Below are 14,707 nucleotides of genomic sequence, written 5' to 3'. Positions count from 1 at the left end.
AACGAGTAAGTCTGGTCTGCTTCCATGTCCCTTTTGGTTCCGCACTTAGCTTTAACTGGTGTTCTCTGTTAGTAGATTAACACACTAACTTTTCATCCTTTTGATATCAAATTTATTGTCTTGCTTCTCATCTCTTCTTCTGTCTTTCTGAACATTGTTTTCTCTCTGTTCTCACTCTCTTTGTTCCATTCAGCAGTTCATAGACATCACTGCGCTTTGACTAACCATCTAACTTAATTTGCTTGTTTGCTTTTTTGTTTGGCTGACAAAAGTTTCATTGATGAAAGCTGATTTGCAAGGTATATCGCTTTGTGTGAGACCTGTGTGAGTAATAAAATGAGTGCGTGTGTGTACTGTATGGGTGTTTGTTTAAACTACCCAGTGGTGTCCAGTGTTGTTTGGATCCCAGTGATCCAGTCAAAGGTCAGAGACCCAACACTGATTTGTCCTATCCTAGCCACCATAGTGATTTCAATGACATCACCACCATTTGACTTGAGTTTGATCACAGCTCTGCCACCCAGGTTGCCTAGCAGCATGCTGTGTCACCCTTCCTACTGACGTCCAACCTAACTTGGATGGATTTCAATACTCCATTTGTGAATCATTCCATGCGCTTTCCTCCATGCCTCATGCCAGAAATGCAGCGACACGGAAGGTTAAAGCTTTGACTTTCTGGTCTAATACGGTTCTAGCATGAGGCAGTGAAGGAACGGTGTCATACTGCTGAAGAAAGAGTATTGAGATAAAGGCCTTTGAAACAAAACCTTTTCCTCCTATGTTGAACTCCTCTTCCTGTTCCCACACCACACATTTTGCCCCGCCACCTGCATGTTCTGCAAATTTGGCAATTTTCACTTTTAAAACAGAAATCCAATTTAGTTTTTATGGAAAATGTAGCATCTTCAATAAGTGTTAAGCTGAAGAATGGGAGCCTCTCCACAATAACCTTAATTTCACACTTCTAAGCACAATAAAATACCACCATAATGTCTTTGCAGCACAATACAATAATTCCAGGCAACGTGATCTCAATATTATATACGTCGCATACCATAACGTCTGTGCTCCAGACAGTATCGAAAAATGGTGTGTGTGCGCATCTTTAGTCAAATGTGTCCGCTCCCCTCCCCCGTCTCTCTCACCCCCAGGTCCCAGCACAACCTGTCAAGAAGACTCCTGCTCAAATCAGGGAGTTTGCTTGCAGCAGTGGGAGGGCTTTACCTGTGACTGCAGCATGACCTCATATGCTGGACCGCTATGCAATGACGGTGAGTGTGTCCCTGTCTCAGGCACAGACATATGGCTTCATATTAAATGAAAATGAAAGGATGATGGAAGGACTTGTAATGAGTTTCCTATTTTTAGATTTTTTAATTAAAAACATTAAGAAACTAAATATTTTTGCTTCTGGCATCAAAGAAATGTATATATCAATATATATACACAGACAAAATGTTGCTTTTGAAAATGTTGTTTCTACCAAGCTGTTTGCAGACAATTATTAATTCCAGAAACAAAATCTAGATATTAACCTTTAACATTTTTTGAGGATTTTAAATGTCATGACTTCCTATTTAATCTAGAGAAAATCAGAAGCCTCAAAACAGGCTGTAATAATAATAAAACATTCTAATGCACTAATTCCAGATGGCATTGTCTCACCAGGATGATCTGTAAACTGCGGTCTCAGCCTACTACAAGAAGCTTTACCTCTAACACTGAATCAAAAGCTCTCTGTGCATTTTATCAGAGCCACCACATGAGGGCAGTGTCAACTGTTGATTCTGAAGTGGCACAACAGCGTAACCTGCTCAAAGAATAGTCTGGTTATGCTAATTTGGGTTCTCTTATGTTGAATCCGAGTCCTCAGTATAGAATCGTTTTGTCTTTACTCGTTTTAGCCTCAGACTCTCAGTCATCCTCTCTCCGCCTTGAGATAAAAATAGAGGATGATTATGTACAGTAGTCATCCCATGAGTCGAGCTATTGTGGTTGGTATGAGTCATTTGTTACAATCATTATTCTACAGTTCAGGCGAGATGTAGTTTGGAAATTCTAGATTTCATTCTTCCAGCCAGCCAAGTGTGACATTTGAGGGTTTTTATTTTTTCAATATGCTAATTATACATCAAACATTTAAGCAAAAACTGCCCTCTGCAGAGCCATTACCAGATAAATGGAACACTTGTGATAGACACCACTGCTAATGGCAAATATGTGTTCATGCACTTAATTTTTATGTGTTTGGAGCAGCTGGGACCACTTATATCTTTGGCCGTGATGGAGGAGTGGTGGTTTACACATGGCCCCCCAATGAACGTCCAAGCACCCGGGCGGACCGCCTCGCCCTTGGGTTCAGCACCCAACAGAAACATGCCATCCTGCTCAGGGTAGACAGTGCATCTGGCCTGGGAGACTATCTTCAGCTTCAGATAGTAAGTACACACTCAATGCAGTTTATTGGATTGGATTGGATACACAAATTTTGCACATACTAACAGAATTGATCCTGTATTTCCCCTCCCCCCTCCTCCTCCTCAGGACAAAGGCAACATTAGAGTAGTGTTTAACGTCGGCACGGACGACATCAACATCGAGGAGAGCTCCAAGTTTGTCAACGACGGGAAGTACCACATAGTCCGATTCACCCGCAGCGGAGGCAACGCAACCCTTCAGCTGGACGACCTGCCAGTCATAGAGCGCTATCCCTCAGGTAGGCCCCGCCCACATAAGCCCAACCCACCTAATCACTGACTGCACTGCCCAGCTGGTGCTAATTAATTAATTAAATGCAACCCACCGATTGATTTATGAAAACAACATCACTCCTTCCTATCAATGTTTCTATTCAAACACTGTTACTGAGAAATATAACTGCAGCTTTGTTTTATGTCATTGTGTGAAATGAAATATGTGTGATATGATTTGAAACTTGATTAAACCATAAAATGAGACAGTTATTACAATCTTGTACTAGCAAGCTATGTTATGTAAAGCCTGTTAAATAGTGTTAAAGGTAATTTATGAAAATATTTAATTCAAGTTGTTTTTCTCAGCATAAAAGAAAATAATAACAGTTGGTGCATTTTGGTCAAACAATAATTTTTAAAAAGATGTCATATTTTGAGTTAAATGTTTAACTAGAGAGAAAAAATAAGAAAAAGAAAAAAGAGTGTATTCTTGTTGAATATAGCCTTTGGTTTTATATTTGTTTGTTTTTCTATTTTATACTAAAGTGGTAATCTTAGATAGTCATCTTTAACACAATGAGGTCCAGGCTTTAGAGGGCAGATAGATAAAATGCTAAATGTTAGTAGGTGTGAGGTGTGTGTGAGGGTTCTTCCTGTATGTAACGCTAAACACACTCAGTCACATAGACAGAATGTGGCAGCTGTAACATTATTTCCCTGTGCTCTTGCAGATGTTAACCCCTGAAATGTCTCTTTAAATTAAACCCAATGAACAGAGAGTAAGAGTCCGCTCACTGGTAACGTAGTGAATTCAGCTTGTGTTCTCCTTGCACATCAAGCTCATCTTGCCGCAGTGACATGCTAACAATGAGCAGACCATTACTTTCTTTTCATTGCTGTTCTTTTTGTATCCAGCTCCTGTACCACGTTTGGATGTGCGTAATTACTACTGTGTTTTCATCTCTAAATTAAAGGCAACATTGATAACGAGCGCCTGGCCATCGCCAGACAGCGAATCCCCTATCGGCTCGGTCGAGTAGTTGACGATTGGCTACTCGACAAAGGTAAAAACCCTGATTAAAATTCCTTAAAACTTTCAGCTTTAAAAAATACAACTTGAAGCCAGTTGAATTTATTATCTTGTGCACCATCAACTAACATCTAAAAATCTAAATCCATAACTAAGTATTTAAAAGTGGGACAGCTGTAGTGTGTAATAGTGTGTAAACTGTAGTGCCTGTGAACGTATCTTGTTAGTGTGTATCTGATAATATCAGGTTAAAGGGACGATGGAGAGATTTAAATGTGAATAAATCAGAAAATAGTAAAAGAATCACTGATAAAAAGATGCTTTATTAATACTGGTAAATAATTTTGATTATTATCAAATTGTAAACTATAAAGCATTCACTAAAGATTATATTATACCATCTTGAAAACATTTTGTAATCAAATTAAAGTACATGCAAAGTACTGTGACATGTAAGAATTATGTAAATTGAGATGACTAATAGAGCAATGCTTTGTGAAAATATGTAAAAGTTGTCCTCTTAAACTTCGGCAGAGCTTAAATTAGCCTCTAGTCCCTTTAACAGTGAGCAGTGCTAGAGCTTTATAACCTGTGCATGCTTCATAGGGCTGTTACGACAGTTCTCTAGATCTCTCTTTCTCTGTCTGCCTGTCTGTTGCTCTCTCAAAATACAATGTCGTGCCGCACCGCCATCGCCATAGCAACCATCTGTCAGGCCCCTGTCTTCTCAGGGCCCTCTGACTCCTCTCATCTGCTGCCTCTTCCTCACTCTTTCTGTTCTCTGCCTCTTCATTCTCCTCTCCACGACTTCTAAACCCCCCCCCCCTCCCCCCTCGTCCCCTCTTCTCGCTCCTTATCTCGCTCCGTCTCAGCCCCCCCCCTCCCTTCACGGTTCCTCTCCACGGCTTCGATTTGCTCTGCCATGCTTATTCTATCCCATCTTCTCACCGCGGCTTTGGGGGTGGTGGATTGTGTAACACTCAGACACTCTTCTGTGTGTGTATGCGTGCATGTTTGTGACCACTGGTATGTATGTGTGTGAATGTATTTCTGTACGTGTGTGTCTGTCCGCCTTCCTTCCTGTGCGCGTGGGTGCTTGTGTCACTGCCTGTGTGTGACTCTGCGTGCGTGCGTGTGTGTGTGTGTGTGTGTGTGTGTGTGTGTGTGTGTGTGTGTGTGTGTGTGTGTGTGTGTGTGTGTGTGTGTGTGTGTGTGTGTGTGTGTGCCCGTGTCCGTGTAGGTCGCCAGCTGACCATCTTCAACAGCCAAACCACGGTGCGTGTTGGTGGAGGCGAGAGGGGCACTGGCATGTTCCAGGGCCAGCTGTCTGGCCTTTACTACAATGGCCTCCGCATCCTCAACATGGCCGCTGAAGGCCACCCGCACATCAGAGTGGAGGGCAGCGCGCGGCTAGTGGGCGACATGCCGTCTTCTTCTATCACCCCCCAGTCTAGTGCTGCCGCTGGGGGCAACCGCTCCGACTCTGCCCCATCCATAAGTGACATCACAACCACCACGGCCAGCAACAGGAAACAGGGTACCACACAGCAGGTCAGTGCCTCAGAGCGTTTACCTTTACCCCCAGTTTGCTCCCTGTTTTCAGGACAGAATGGGCATTTAAGTCCCAGTGTGTTAAATGTTTGGTTTGGGCCTTAGCCACTAATGGACAGAGGAAAGAGAGATCATGACCTGTGCTTAGTCTTTTCTGGAAATTGTTGCAAGGGAGGCAGTGGCTCAGTGGGTAGAGCTTCCGCTTAGGAACCGGAGGGTTGCTGGTTCGAGGCCCTGCCAAGGCGCCCCTGAGCAAGGCACCGAACCCTCAATTGCTCCCCCCTCTGCGAACAGTGGTAATGTAATGTAAGTCGCTTTGGATAAAAGCGTCTGCCAAATGATCGTAATGTAATGTAATGTAATGAAACTGTCATGATTGTGAGGTGATAACCTTAGGTCAGTGGTTCTTAACCTTATCTGAAGCACTAAACCCTGCAAGCTTCATCAGTGCATTCACCGAACCCTTTGTAATTAGAAAAATAAAATATGATTTCTTCAAAACTTAGGTATATATGTTATCAGTGCATCAGTTGAACACAAAATCACTGTGTTCAAAGAACAAAACCAACAAACATGAATTTCACACAAAACCATAACTCAATGATTATTTACTGCAAATCAATGTGACTTTTGCTGTTGCCTTTTAGATACAAGTTGAGAAATGCGCGGCTTCACCTTGGGAAGTGCCACTCTCATATCATTTTCACAGTACAGTCTGTTCCTTTTCTTAGTGTTCATGTCTGCCATCCTCGAAAAGGATTGCTTGCAAAGATACATTGCAACAAACGGTGTGACTATCTCAAGGGCTTTCTCAGCAATAACAGGGTATGGTACGATTTTGGTGACGTTGAGGGCGTTGTTGTGATGATGAGTTGCTGTTGAAGCTGGCTCTGCTGAAGTTCAATGATTATGTCGAGGTATTCAGCGTTGACATCTGCTGATGCAACACTAAACGTGAGCGGCTGTCCCACCCATGCTGGATATGACTCTGTTCTGTTCTTTACAATTTTAATAAAACACTTTTTGTTTTTACGACATATTGCGCCGAAGGCCCACTATGTTGAAACAACTCTCCCTCTGTTGTATTTCCTTCTGGCTATCACCGTCTCATCAATCTCCACTTTTTTGCTGGGACCTCCAATTTTAGTTACCTGATCATCATTGTTTTGAACAAGGAGGTCCTGAAGAAACTGTGACCAGTCAGTAAGTGTACTTGGGTTTTACATTCAGCTCAATGGCCAGCATTTTTGAAGGGGCATTATGAGCCTATAGAAAAGTAAACAAAAGCAAGGTGTCTAAACGGGGTGAAGAACCCTCAACTTCTCTCCAATATTGCAATTGACTTTGGGTAGTAATTTGTCTAATGTTTGATTTTGTTGAGTTCACTTATAGCCCTTACAAAAAGCTGTATTCACCACCACAGCTGTGCCTACGCAGGTAAATGTAGCAAGTGGATAAATGTATCAAGTTTAAAACCGTCAGAATGCAGAATAACGGGAAATGAGAGCTAGGCCGATGACGCTCGCGACCAGGGCCCAACTGCCTTATATGGCCAGGGAAGTGAATGTGAGGAGCCATGTGGAGAAATACCAACAAAGAAGAGGCAGGTTTCCGCAACTTGTATCTAAAAGGCAACAGCAAAAGTCACATTGATTTGCAGTAAATATTCATTGAGTTATGGTTTTGTGTGAAATTCATGTTTTGTTGGTTTTGTTCTTTGAACACAGTGATTTTGTGTGCAAATGATGCACTGATAAAATATATACCTAAGTTTTGAAGAAATCACATTTCTAATTACAAAGGGTTCGGTGAATGCACTGATGAAGCTTGCAGGGTTCAGTACCTCAGATAAGGTTAAGAACCACTGGTCTAGACTATCCTCTGCTCCGTTGCCTAGCTGCGGTCCCGTCTGCATGACCCCTCTTTAAAGCATTACACACACACATACAGTTGTTGCTCACCCTGCTACTGGTAGCTTTTGCATTCATACAGATATGATCATCTATATAAATCCCACACCCTGCGTGGCAAGGAGTCTTAAAAATGTCTTGCATCCTTGGATTGTTGGGCTTTGACGGACAGAATAGTGGAGCTTCATGTCAAGACTGCCGAGCCCCCGAGAATGACTCACCCAACCCCTGGGGTTCGATCAAACCCAGGTTAAGAACCACTGGTCTAGACAAAAGAGTGATAACAGACCACAGCTGTGCCTACGCAGGTAAATGTAGCAAGTGAATAAATGTAGCAAGTTTAAAACCGTCAGAATGCAGAGTAACGGGAAATGAGAGCTAGGCCGATAACGCTCGCGACCGGGGCCCAACTGCCTTATATGGCCAGGGAAGTGAATGTGAGGAGCCATGTGGAAAAATGCCTAGCTGTGGTCCCACCTGCGTGACCCCTCTTTAAAGCATTACACACACACATACAGTTGTTGCTCACTGGGAGGGCCCTGCTACTGGTAGCTTTTGCATTCACACATATGTGTACATCTATATCCCAAACCCTGCGGAGACAACAAGTCTTAAAAATGTCTTGCATCCTTGGATTGTTGGGTTTTGATGGACAGAATAGTGGAGCTTCATGTCATGGTCCAACATTACATCTACACTTGCCCCCATGTTTCATGTTCGACTGAGCTCATTCTGGCACTCAGCATGGCTCATAAACACAGAAAACAAATGTCAAAGGTTTTTGACAAGTTTTGCAATGTTTGTTTTTCGCCAATAATCCTCAATCCATACACAATTGAACTGGAGACAAATAGGATTTGACATAGTCGTAAAAATCAAAGATGGATGTTGTTTTAATTACTAGGGTGGGATGAAACCATTTTTTACCATTTGTAATCTAAGACGGCGAAGAAAAAATTGTGTGTTGCCAAATTGTTCCCTGAGAATGACTCACCCAACCCCTGGGGTTCGATGGAACCCAGGTTAAGAACCACTGCTCTATCACAACCTATGATGTGATTTGTACTAGCCTACATTGCTGTTTGAAATCATCCTGTAAGTTCTGTATGTACCCTATGACATCATTGCAACTCCAGCCCACTTGTACTCTACCTCAGGGTCTATGTATAAAGTTCAACAACAAAAGTAGGGATATCACAACCTTCCTACCTTCTCGCTTTCTCTCTCTCTCCTCTCTCCCCTCTTTCTACATAAAAAATAATCTCCAAAATACCCTACACCTGTATGCACAATGTCATGTACAATATCTGCTTCAATTTAAGCAAATTGCAAAAAAAAAGGCCTAAACAGGCAGCACACACACAATGTGAAACACAAACACTTAACGTTCCCTAGCCTTGGAATTCAAGGGTCCAGCCAGGTGTGTTACTTGTTGATGTAAACACATTACAGAAGATAAGGACCAATCAAAAAACATTTATTTTCCTCTGTAATCAGGCTGTAATCCCTTTCAATACTGTTTCCTTTATTCCTGGGAGAGCTTGTCAATAGGATTTGTAGATTTGTGTTCATTAGGTGTTTGACGTGCTGGAAAAATGATCAGCGTTTTATATTTTCCACACATACTTTCTATATAATAAAAAAAGTAACTAAAAAAAAAAACGTGATGAATGTGTATTTAGAGGAACGTCACACTCTCCTTCATCTCATCAAAAACCATTCAAATCCTCAAAGTTGGAGACTCCAGGGTTTCATTTTGGATCTTTCCAGGCCAAGAAATTACATTTTAAAAAAGCAATCAAAGTTTTCCCGAACACAACGGTATTTGTATTCACGGCAGCACGCTGAAGAGATTCCAGACTGACAATAACTGATGGCTGAATAAATTAAACTGTTAAAACTGCAAATTAATTGACTATATTTTGGTGTCTAGACAGTATTGTCTTCACGAGGAGGATGAGCGGAGACGCAAGAAATATTAAGAACGGTTGAACTCGTGGCCTCTGTATTACTTAACCCCCGGCTACTGCCCTGTGTGTGGGTACAGAGGCATTTACTGGTCATGTGTAATTCTCCGGGATATCTTGAACTATCACCTCATAGCCATCACGCTTCATTGTGGTAATGAGTGCTAATGTGCCTTAATATCGTTCACATTGGACTCGGTAAGAGGATTAGAATGCACACAGCCCTCTCCTCAAAGTGTCAAAAGTAGGGTAGTTTATAAGCTCCTCTGCTTCACACAGGAGCTTAGAGTCACTCACACATTAACAAATCATTAACGTGTAGATGCTGCATCTCTCTGAAGTGTGCAGTAACATCTTAGTGCCAAGTATAGAGATGAGTGCTTCTTACTCAACGTGACCCAAAACAATCAATGTGTCACAAGAAAAACATTTTACCTTTTTAAAAAATGTGTCCTTGATCCATTTCATTTACGATGTGATGCTCACACACACACACACACACGCACACACGCACACACTTATCCTTGCTTGCCTTCATTGAAATGATGGGATTAGAGAGCGACATCTCAATGAGTTCAAGGTAAACCGCCTCCCCTCGCTGAATTACTGAGGAGGAATGTCGTGCGTTAATGGAACTTGTAATAGCTTCATAATATGAATGCGATGAAGCAAATGGAACTCTACACTACAAACACAGCTGCTGATGTTATGGAAAGCGGCTGTATGTTAACGCAGGACATGTTTGGATCGTCGCCACCGCGCACTGTTGTGATCTGTTGTTCCAAACTCTACTGAGAGCTTGTGGAGCTTTTCCGTGGGCGTCTGTGTGTGTGTGTGTGCTGCAGATCTTCTTCTCTTGTTATAAAACTGTGCGTCTGCTGCACCGAAAAAGAAATATTTTTTTTAGTGCTTTAAGTTGCCATGGCGATAGTGTACCCCTCTACCCACTGCTTTCGCTCTCTCTCTCTCTCTCTCTCTCTCTCTCTCTCTCTCTCTCTCTCTCTCTCTCTCTCTCTCTCTCTCTCTCTCTCTCTCTCTCTCTCTCTCTCTCTCCCTCCCTCCCAGTCTCCCATAGAGAATAGCTCCTCTGTGCATAAGCTGCCAGCTGTTTCAGACATAAATAATAGAACGCAGAGAGCTGTGAGCTAAGCCCCAGGCATCAATAATGGATGCAAACGCTGGATGGATAGCGCTCCACAGTGACAGACCGTGTCATGGGGGCTTATTTTCACACTTCACCTTTCAAAGTGTATTTATGTGTGTGTGTTTATGTGTGTGTGTCTGTGTGTGTGTGTGTGTGTGTGTGCGAGTTCCATCCCTTTACTGAATCCCTCTTGCTCCGGTGCTGTGCTGATGCCACGGCTCTATCCAGTATGCAGAGTTGTGCACTAGAGTCAATGATATCACAGTATGGGAACTGGGTCACATTTTGCTATATGCTCAACATACTGCAGTGTGTATGTCTTTATGTTGGCGCGTGTGTGTGTGTGCAATCAGTCCTTCTGGCCCAGAACTGTGTGTGTTTTTGTCTTGTTTAAGACAAATCTACAGCTCTCCATTGAGGCTGCCTGGCGTTGCTTGGCAACTAAGCTGTCCTTAACCAGTGCACGAGTACAATGTGAAGGCGAACGCAGGCACTCGCACACGGGCACGTTCACGTGTTCACACACACGCCTAGAAACACACACAGGTGGAGTTAGAACAATAGGTTTGTGTTTCTGCACGTTGCATCAGAGGAGAGCTTCAGTCTCCTCCGAGCTGCTATTGGTCCAACCAAGACTGAGACTTAATCGATTTTATGTACATGCCCACAAATCAGGGTGTGTGCGTGTGTGTGTGTGGGGACTGAAGTTCAATGTGTCTAAGTTTCCCCATGGGTTCTCTCCTCCCCTCAGTGCTTCATGCAGCTCAGTGTGTTATGTGCCTCTCTTCTCCTGCAGCCTGGAGTTTAGTCCGTTTTTTTTGTATGTTGAAGAGTGGAAGCGATTTAATAATGCATGACAGCTTAGCACCAGAGAGAGCGTGCAAGTGTGAGAGTGTGTGTGTGTGTGTGTGCGTGCATGTGTGTGTGTGCAGAATCGAGACTTGGGAATGAGTCTCTTTGTGAGAGAATGGTCGAACTAGCAGTGCGCGGTTTCGTTTTGATGTCTCTCTGCTGATGTGTATGCGTGTGTGTGTACGTGATTGTGTGTGTGAGTGTGTGTGTGTGTGCGTGTATGTGCGCCCGTGTTTGATTATGGGAAGTCCAATAGTAGAAACATTAGCCTCAGCACAGAACTGATTGGCTATCACAAATCAACTGACCTGCACAGATCCACAATACTTATGACAATATCATTTTCTCTCTCTCCCTCCCTCCCTCTCTTTCTCGTTCTCTCTCTCTCTCTCTTCTCCTCCATCTTGTCACCTTTCACATCCATTTCTCCTTCCCTTTTCTCTCTCTCTCTCCCTATCTACCTTTTGGAGGCACCTGCTTTTTACTATCTTGCTCTCTTTTCTTCTCTTTTCCCCCTCCCTCTCATTCTCCTTTGCTCTCTCCCTCTCCATATCTTTCCATATTTACCCATCAGCCCCCCCCTCTCTCTCTCACTCTTTTCCTCTCCCTCCCTCTTCCTCCCTCCCTCTCTCTGTATGGTTGAGCTCCAGTGATAGGCTGTTAATGCAGGCGGTGTATGAGTCTATCTCACCATCTGCAGTAGTCGAGCTAGCTTCTCGTCTCTCTCTCGTCAGGATCTCTTCATCAGCGTGCCAACCTCAGCACAATTTAGTTTACGCCTGTGTGTGAGCGCGTGTGTGTGTGCGTGTATGTGTGTGCATACTTATGCATATGGAAACAGACCAGTGGAGGAGTTTGGGCTGATATAGAGCTGTGCATCTGTGCGTCTGTGTAAGCGTGTGTGTGATTTCCAGCCGTGGAAGTATCAGACAAGCTGTTGAATCCTTCCGCAAGAGTGTGTGTGTGTGTGTGTGAGGAAAGAGTGCAGCCATGTGTGAGCTAGGCAGTCAGGGGGGCATGGACGGTCGTTGGCACTGTTCGGCTGCTCAGGTAGAGATTTTCCTCTTTCAGCATGCACACATCCATCTCTCTCTCCACTCTCTCTCTCTCTCTCTCTCTCTCTCTCTCCCTCCCTCTCGTTCCCTCTCGCTGTCATTCTGTCCACATCCTTGTCCGTCTGTGTCCTTCGCCGTGTCAGCATGTTCTGTTGCGAGACAATGAAAAGACTTGAGGAGGACAAGATGGAGGGCGAGCGGCAGGCTTAGCGCGATAAAAAGGAGGGATTCCTCCTCTTTAGTCCGTCCTCTGTAAACTTTCCTGATTTATCGACGTGCTTGTAGTTTTTTTTGGCACGGCTGTAGGAGTTCATTGTCTCCCTTGTGATAGGCGAATCAATAGTCCGATTGACACCTTCCCTGTTTAATCGGGTGATCAGCTGATGAGGTGATGTCACCGATCAGAGGAGGGGCCTTGATAGATTGACTTGTCTGTTGTTATTTGTCTTTCTTTCAGCGGGAATTCAGGATTGAGAACAGATTCCCGTGGAGGGGAGCGATAGATGTCTTTGGATCAATAATCAAGCACGGTGGCTCGACATTGATCCGTAGCAGATGTCAGGGGTGATGTGTTCCCTCCTGGCTGATTGGTTCTCGTGCTATTTGGATCCTGGCAAAGGCACAGAGGTTTATTGACTGGCCGGGTTCCAGTGGCTAAGCCCACCCCGGCGGCGTTTGACAGCCCAGTGGGCAGAACTGATTGGAAAGGCAGCGGAGGAGAGACGGGAGAGTCAAGCATCAATAACCAAATGTGTGTTTTAGGCCAAAACTGAGCCGCCGCAGACGTGTCCAAGTGCAAACCAGAGCAGATCACACACGCACACACACACACCAGGCAAGGCCAGCGCAGAGCCATGTTCTCCTCTCATCTTTATGTAATCGGCAACAAAAGCCAAGACAATAGAAGCGGAATGAAGAAGCACAGAGGAACATCTCAACCCTTGTTCTTTGAATTTTTTGCCCGTCCGGTTTGGGCAAAGCGATCACAGAACACTCAGCACTTTGATTAGTTCCTGGCTGCGTCCCAGGCTGGTTGTAATCTTGCCTCTAGACCTTTTTACTGCTCTGCCTTGTGAGGGTTCCTAACATCTACTGCAATGCATCACAATCCAATTTTAATTTAGCACTGGCACTGAGCACCCAGTGTGGTTAAAACACACACACATTCACACTCACACACACTCACACACAGTCGCACACTTACACACACGCACACATTCGTCCACACAATCGTATCTCTCCTGCTGAGGCATCGGGGCGGGCAGTGTTTAACAGTTCCTCATGAATATGCAGATCACATTATCATGGTGTTGAGTAAAGACCGCAGCACTTTGAAGTCTTCCTCCTATCTCCTCTTGTCTCCGTCTTCCACCTCTAGCGTTGCTCCTTTTAATTCCTTTTATCTAGCCGTCTATCTCTCTCTCTCTCCCCCTCTCTCTCCCTCTCTCTCCCCTCGCTCCGGCTGGAATGGTAAATCATTGCACAGGTCCCTGATGAGGGTGCACACTCCCTTTTTATTCCCCATCATTTTTAACAGGCTGAACTTAGAGTTGCCATGGCAACAGAAGGAGCAGGGATGGAGAGGAAAAAGGCCGCCTTTTCCATAGAGAGGGAGGAGAGGAGAGAGAGAGAGAGCGAGGTGGAGATAAGAGTTGTTGAAATATTAGACGGGCGGCGCAGGTTAGAGGTTTAATGTGAGTGTGTTATTGACATGATGCTTAAATAAAGGAGATTTAAATGATCTATCGAGCGGAATTCCTAATGGGAGCTGGAATAAAACACTCACAGCCCTCGTTCTCCAGCGCATCAAAACACACACACACCAGCCTGGGTCTGATAGACAAGAGGACAGGAGGATGGAAATGCCAGAGGGGGGTAAAGAAGGAGGCGATTAGGAGGAGGAGGAGGAGAAGATATCAGCTTTCCTGCTTCCTCTCCTCTTCTTTCCGCCTCAATGTAGTTTTGGCTCCGTTCCATTCCTGGGGGCAGTAAAGGAGCGAAGCGTTTGGCGTGCTGGAAGAAGAAGTGGGCGGCCGACGGATGCTGTGTGCTAACACACGTAGAAAAACAAACAAATCACAGAAATGCTCCTCCATGTGTTGATTAAGGGTCTTTGAGGAGCCCTGAAGGTGGCGGCGGAGCTTTTATTTCCTGCACATGCTGCGGAAAAATGAGCAATACTGTGTTTTTATGGCGCCCTCATCAGTACACATTCTGTGTGTGTGTGTCGCTGTGTGCTTTGTATCTTTATGATCTCATTTGTGGATCTTCTCTCCTCAGTCAACAGACGACCTGCTGGTAGCCTCGGCTGAGTGTCCCAGCGATGATGAGGACATTGACCCCTGCGACCCCAGTTCAGGTTAGATTTACACCTCAACCTCATCTCTCTCTCTCTCCACACACACACACACACACACACACACACACACACACACACACAGGCTGTATTCGTGTGCGTGCTTGTGTGTGTCCCTCTCTCCCTGTTTCTCCGTCACTCGCTACAAT

The 14,707-nt window shown here is 44.4% G+C and overlaps 1 protein-coding gene across 1 annotated transcript in view; it reads left to right on the top strand.

Annotated features, from left to right (window-relative positions):
* nrxn1a (neurexin 1a) overlaps nucleotides 1–14,707 on the top strand; it is a 51,667-nt gene that overhangs the window by 34,948 nt on the left and 2,012 nt on the right. The window contains exons 18-23 of the mRNA XM_076143577.1: nucleotides 1,152–1,271; nucleotides 2,257–2,438; nucleotides 2,545–2,716; nucleotides 3,668–3,757; nucleotides 4,964–5,274; nucleotides 14,483–14,561. Of these exons, the coding sequence (XP_075999692.1) occupies nucleotides 1,152–1,271; nucleotides 2,257–2,438; nucleotides 2,545–2,716; nucleotides 3,668–3,757; nucleotides 4,964–5,274; nucleotides 14,483–14,561 (954 nt within the window). The remainder of the gene's footprint in view (nucleotides 1–1,151; nucleotides 1,272–2,256; nucleotides 2,439–2,544; nucleotides 2,717–3,667; nucleotides 3,758–4,963; nucleotides 5,275–14,482; nucleotides 14,562–14,707) is intronic.

This window comes from Genypterus blacodes, unplaced genomic scaffold (genome assembly GCF_046128005.1).
Source record: "Genypterus blacodes isolate CSIRO-AG114 ecotype Tasmania unplaced genomic scaffold, CSIRO-AGI_Gbla_v1 ptg000026l_1, whole genome shotgun sequence".
Lineage (NCBI taxonomy): Eukaryota > Metazoa > Chordata > Actinopteri > Ophidiiformes > Ophidiidae > Genypterus > Genypterus blacodes.
This window is presented reverse-complemented; position numbering and strand designations above follow the sequence as displayed.